Source organism: Fukomys damarensis, unplaced genomic scaffold, assembly GCF_012274545.1.
Source record: "Fukomys damarensis isolate Sample0158 unplaced genomic scaffold, DMR_v1.0_HiC HiC_scaffold_27, whole genome shotgun sequence".
NCBI classification, from domain to species: domain Eukaryota; kingdom Metazoa; phylum Chordata; class Mammalia; order Rodentia; family Bathyergidae; genus Fukomys; species Fukomys damarensis.
In genome coordinates this window covers 24,419,562-24,425,698 of record NW_022900939.1, presented here as the reverse complement: position 1 = coordinate 24,425,698, position 6,137 = coordinate 24,419,562, and the positions used below count along the sequence as shown (strand labels likewise).

General features: G+C 50.7%; 1 protein-coding gene across 1 annotated transcript in view; it reads left to right on the top strand.

Annotated features, from left to right (window-relative positions):
* Window positions 1–5,917: 5,917 nt before the first annotated feature.
* Stip1 (stress induced phosphoprotein 1) overlaps window positions 5,918–6,137 on the top strand; it is a 13,992-nt gene continuing 13,772 nt past the window's right edge. The window contains exon 1 of the mRNA XM_010636105.3: window positions 5,918–6,043. Within this exon, the coding sequence (XP_010634407.1) occupies window positions 6,035–6,043 (9 nt within the window). The 5' untranslated portion in view covers window positions 5,918–6,034. The remainder of the gene's footprint in view (window positions 6,044–6,137) is intronic.

Sequence of the window (6,137 nt, the reverse complement as noted above, 5' to 3'; positions counted from 1 at the left end):
AGCTAAATCCCTCACCCGTCTTCTTGCTCTTAACCTCCATTGTTCTAGCCGGGCGTGGTGGTGCACGCCTGTAATCCCAGCACTCGGGATACAGCTGAGGCAGGAGGATCGCTATCGCTGTGAGTTCGAGACCAGCCTGGGCTACACAGTGAGTTCCAGGGCAGTCTCAACTACATAGTGAGACTCTGTCTCAAAAAAACAAACAAACCTCCATTGTTCCTAGAATTCATCCTTTGATTTCAGAGGACATGAACTCGGCATTTCAGATATCTAGCAGGTTGAGAGCTACATTTCCCTTACATTATTTGGATTATTTGTAGGTCTTCTATCATACGCCCTATGTCAATTCCATCACATATATGGGCAGGTGCACAACCCAGTCAGAGATCACCACAGGGACAGAGGACAAACTTTGGAGTGGGGCATGGCAAGGCACGCTGTGATCCCAGCACTCTGAAGCCTGAGGCAGGAGGATTGCTGAGGCTGAGGCAGGAGTGAAAGCTGCAGTCCAGATGGGCCATTCAGAAATTTAGTGAGGGCTGGGCTTGGGGGCCCAGGCCTGTAATCTGCCAGCGATGTGAACTTTGGTCAATGCTCCCCACCCGCTCTTCGGAAGGGGTGTGCATTGCTAAATGTCAGCTGCGGACATGATTACTCCTGGTTGAGAATCACTGCCTTGGGATCAACTTATTCTGACTCTATGCCTCCATCCTATCCAACTGTCAGAAAATTTTATCCCAGAAAATTGAGGCTCCTAGTCCCTAGCCTTTGAGAATTCTGTGTCTTTCATTTTGATTTTGATTTCCTTTGCTTTGTTTTATTTTCTGTTTTTTTCAGACACGGTCTAGCTATGTAGCTTAGTCTGGCCTTGAGCTCACTATGTAGCCTAGGCTGGCTTCAGATTTATGGTGGTCTTCCTGCCTCAGCCTCCCAAGTACTAGGATTACAGGTGGGTGCCACCATGTCCAGCCAAGAGGAGGTCTATTTCCTGGCTATGACAGCTCGGTTCAGACCCTCCTCACTCAGCCACTCCTGGAAGGACAGGAGCTCCCCTCCCATCCCACACCTTGCACAGGACAGGACCTAGGAGGCCAGGTGTGTGTGGAAAGAGCCTGGAGCTTGTGAGTTTGCTCTGAGTTTACTCTAGCAGTCATCTGAGATGGTGCGGTATTCATAGCCAAGAGACTGCTGCGACTGCCAGGGAGGGGCCGTGGACAGTGAGGTCCTGGCCCTGGCTCTCTGGCTGTCTGCTGAATGATTATTAGATAATAATTATCGTCACTTTAGTCCTTGAAGCATCTGGCGCAGTGCCTGGCTCTCTGTACAAATTCACTGAAGCAAACAGAACTTTTTCTTTTCTTTTCTTTTCTATTTCCCCACTGAGATTCAGATTCTGTCTTAGAGCAGAGACCTGGGAGTTAGGAGCACTGAGTTGAGCGGGGAATGTAAACATTCTATCGGAGTTTCTCAGAGCCCAGAATGAAGTCTGGCTTTCCCCAGGTTGTCTTCAATCCCCAGGTTCCTGAGCTGCCACCATCCCTTCCATTACCATCTCTGCTGAGCTTCAGCTAGTTTACTTTTTCTGAGATTGAAAGAGCTTTAAAATTAGAAAGTTTGGGCTGGGAATTTAGCTCAGTGGTTCTGCCCCTCAAGCGCAAGTTCTCGAGTCCGATCACTGGTACCAATGAATGAATGAATGAGTGAATAGAATTAGGACGATCCCCTGTAGAAAACTGGCTGCACACATTGGCCCTTCAGTCTCTCCCTCACTGCTGGTACGATGATCATGAGTGGACTCCACTTCAGCCCCAAAGGGAGAGGGAGGCCCTGGAAGAGCAGCGTGAGGCACCAGGGGCCATCGGGTGGAGCATGGGAAACAGTGGAGGAAGCCACCAGTCTGGGGTGCGGGATGAGGGACAGAGACACTGCAGGCCCCTCCATCCTTTCTGTCCTCCGAGTTCACCGGGACGTAGAGGAAGCCCAAGGTGAAGGAAATTCTAAGAGCTACCACTTCTGTGTTCAGAAGTTGCTTTCCTGCAACTCAGTGCCCCAGTAGCATCCCTTCTAAAGCGCCACATCTATCTATGAGTTGTAATTTTCCTTTTCTCAAACAGAGTTCACAAGGTTTCTGTTTGTTGTTTGCAGTACTGGGGATTGAACCCAGGGCTTTCACACTGACTTACATCCCCAGACCTTTTATTTTATTTGACACAAGGGTCCTCCTAAATTGCTAAATTGCCAAGGCTGGGCTCCAACTTGCAATCCTCCTCCTTCAACTTCCAGAGTGCTGGGATTACAGTCACTCACCACCATGCCCTGCTTTATTTTTGCCCTGAGTTTTTTTGTTTGTTTGTTTGTTTATTTGTTTTGTTTGGTTTGGTTTTTTGGTTTTTTGAGACAGGGTCTCAGTATGTAGTTGAGACTGACCTGGAACTCAGTATGTAGCCCAGGCTGGTCTCAAACTCACAGCAATCCTCCTGCCTCAGCCTCCCGAGTGCTCGGATTACAGGTGTGAGCCACCATGCCAGGCACCCTGCTTTATTTTTAATATGTGCATGTAGCACGTACTCTACAGCCAGGCACTGTTCTTTACAAATTTGAAGTGCTTCACAATATCAGATCATTTAACCCTCATAGGCACTATGACGTAGAAAGTTCTCCACTGAAGCACAGGGAGGTTAAGTAAGTTAACTGAAGGCACAATGCTGATTGTTCGTTCCCTCATTAGAAGAGAAGTTCCATGTAAACAGAAGTTTCATCCTTGGGCTACCTTGTTCACTGGAGTCCCTGCCAGGGTCGCTGTAACCAGAACAGGGAGCCACACACAGGACTATTAAAAAAAAAAAAAAAAAAAAAAAAAAAAAAAAAAAAAAAAAAAAAAAAAAGATGTGTCGCAGATGAGACCAGGCCCAAAGGCAGGAAGAAGAGGAAAAAAGTGGGGAACCAGGCCGTGGGGAGAGGAGGCAAGAGCTGGTCAGGACAGCAGCGTGGTGGCTTGGAGATGGCGCCAGGAAGTGATGAAAGGCCTCGACACACTTAACACAGTGGGTGGATTACAGAAAAGGGAAATGCCTCCCCCTTCACTCCTGCTTCCCTCATGCCCCACAGCCAGTGCATCAGTGAATCCTTTCTATTTCTCCAAAATGCATCCAAGCCAGGCGTGGTGCTGCACACCTGTAATCCCAGCACTCTGGGAGGCTGAGGCAGGAGCACAGCAGGTTTGAGCCCAGCCTGGGCAATGTAGTAACTGAGCAGACCCTGTCTCAAAGCAGGGGTGGGGGGCTCAGTGCAAAGGTCTTGGGTTCCAACCCCAGGGGTGGGGTAAAAAATGCAGGATATAACTGGTTTTTTTTTTGGTGGTAGTAGGGATGTAACCCAGGGATGCTTACTGGTGAGTTACATGTCATCCCTGGCACTTTGAGACAGGATCTATATGGGGTGACAGGCATGTGCCCAGGTCTCGATCTTACTTTCTTCAATTTTTTTTTTTTTTTTTTTTTTTTTTTGGTACCAGGGATTGAACTCGGGACTTTGCACTTGCAAAGCAGGAGGCAGCAACACTGAGCTAAATCCCCAGCCCGGCCCTATTTTTCTTTTTTGTGTTCCTCGTACCCTGTCCAGTGCCTGGCACATAATCGACACTCATGAATTCCTCTGTTTTTTGAGGGGACTCAATATGTAGTCCAAGCTGGCTTTGAATTCACCATAGAGCCCAGACTGGCCTCGAAATCTTCCCACAGCTTCCTGCCTCAGCTCCCCGAGTGCTGGGATTACAGACGGATGTAGGCCACCGTGCCCATCCTCATCAAATAGTACTGAATGCCCTAGTATTTGTCAAATGCTTATAGGTGAATGTGCTGAGTCCCAGCGGTCTTGAGAGGATGAAACAGTAAGATCACAAATTTGAGTCCAGCCTGGGCAATTTAGTGAGAAGCTATCTCAAAAATTAAAAAAAAAAAAAAAAAAAAAAAAATAAAAAGATGGCAGGATTTAGCTCACGTGGTTCCACCGGACTCAATCCCTGGTACCATAAATAAATAAATAAATGGAAAGAAAAAAGGACTGGGAATGTAGCCTGTAGTCCCAGCACTCTGAGAGGCTGAAGCAGGAGGATCACTAATTTGAGCCCAGCCTGTGCAACTTGGTGAAATCCTGTCTCAAATTAAAAATAAAAGCCGGGCATGGTGGCTCACGCCTGTAATCCCAGCACTTGGGAGGCTGAGGCAGGAGGATCGCTGAGTGCAAGACCAGCCTGGGCTACATAGTGAGTTCCAGGTCAGTCTCAACTACATAGTGAGACCCTGTCTCAAAAAACTAAAAAACAAAACAAAACATAAAAATAAAAAAGAGGACCAGGAATTTAGCTCAGTGGTTCTGCCGCCAGCCTAGCAAGCGCAAGGACCCGAGTTTGATCTCTGGTACCAAAAATAAATAAAATAAAAAAGAAAGAAGGACCGGGTATTTAGTTCAGTGGCACCGCTCCTGCCGTGCAAGCACAAGGTCATGAGTTCGATCCCCAGTACCAAGAAAAGACGGGGATTTAGCTCAGCGATTCCTCCGCTTGGCCTGCCTCGCAAGCGCAAGGTCCGAAGTTTGATCCCTGGTACCAAGGGAAAACAAACAAAAAGCAAAAACAAACAAACAAAACACTGATGTTGGTACTGGAGAGGGAAGGGAAAGGTATAGGTGGGAAGGGCGAGCCTGCAATTCCCATTCCAAAGCCTCCAGGGGAGGATTACTAGGAATGGGATCTGCTGCCATCTGAATTGCAGAGGATGGAGGGGACACAGCTGGGATGAAGAGGTTGCGGAGAGCTACTGGCATTCAGGGACTTCAATCCTAGGAGGTCAGACACGTGGGCGCACGCCTGTAATTCCAGCCCTCTGGAAAGCTGAGACAGGAGGATTCCAAAATCTAGCCCAGTCTGAGCAGTTTGCAGATGCCCTGTCTCAAAATAAAAACAGAGCTGGAATGTAGCTCAGAACGAAGGCTTTGAATTCAATCCCCAGTACAGGGAACCCTGGAGGGTGCGTTACCCGGAGATGGAAAGGGGGACACACAGGGCTCCAAGACCCCCCCCCAAGCTCTCGCCAGCCCCATCCTGAGGCTCTTTCGTCCAGGAGCCACACACTCCCTGGAAAGCAAAACCAGCACTGTAACCGGTGGGCCTGTCTCCTCCCGGCCCCTGCTGGACGGCGCTGGCCCGCGGGACAGGCTTTCCTTTCGGGGGACGCCTCCTGCACGCGTCTCCTGAGCTCCGCTCCCGCTCGAGAAGGGTGCGCGGCTGCCCCAGACACCAGCGGGCGCCCCGACCGGCCCGAGCCACAGCTCCCGGCCCCGCGCAGTGCTGGAACATCTAGAACCGAACGGCGCCTCCGGATACTGGCGCGGGGAGGAGCGCTAGGTGGGAGGAGACATCACAAACTCATCAGCCCTCCAAGTCCGGAAGAGAGGGAGGACTCTGCCTCAGACTCCTAGGCGGGGAGGGGGCGGGGCGACCCGGGCTTTGCAGGTCAGTGATTTAAACCTATCAGGGCAGGGCGTTGACAACTCCCCGCCCAATTGAGATAAATTTTTTTTTAATTCTGAAGGCGGTTCCGTCATGGAGTCCCGCAGCCCAATGAGAGAGGTGGAAATTTCCAGAAAGACCAGGACCAATGGGCGCGGCTACCCAGGCCACGATTGGCGGACCAAATATCCAATCCACATTGCAGAAGTCTGCTCCTCCCTCCGTCCATAAGCCTGGCTTGGGCGGGGTTTATGAGGGATAACCCAATCCCGAGGGCGGAACAGGTCGCGTTGAAGCGAGTACTCGCTAATACCCAATGAGAGGGAAGTATACGTGATGGGCTGGACCTAAAGCCAATGGAAGGGGACTATAGAGAACCCAGCCTAGAGGAGTTTGACCAGTGAGCAAGCGAGGAAGGGGCGGGAGCCGAGGTCCCGGCAGCTTCTAGTAGGTTCCAGAAGGCGGCGCGTGCGGTTGTTAAAGCGGAGCGGACGAGTTTGATTCAACGAGGTTCCTGGCCCGGCTATGGAGCAGGTGAGGGGGAGGGGCAGCGAGGGCTCCTTACCGCCAGTGGCCCAGGCCGCGGCGGAGGGGCGGGATGGGCCTGGACTGCCGGAGCTGAGGGCCT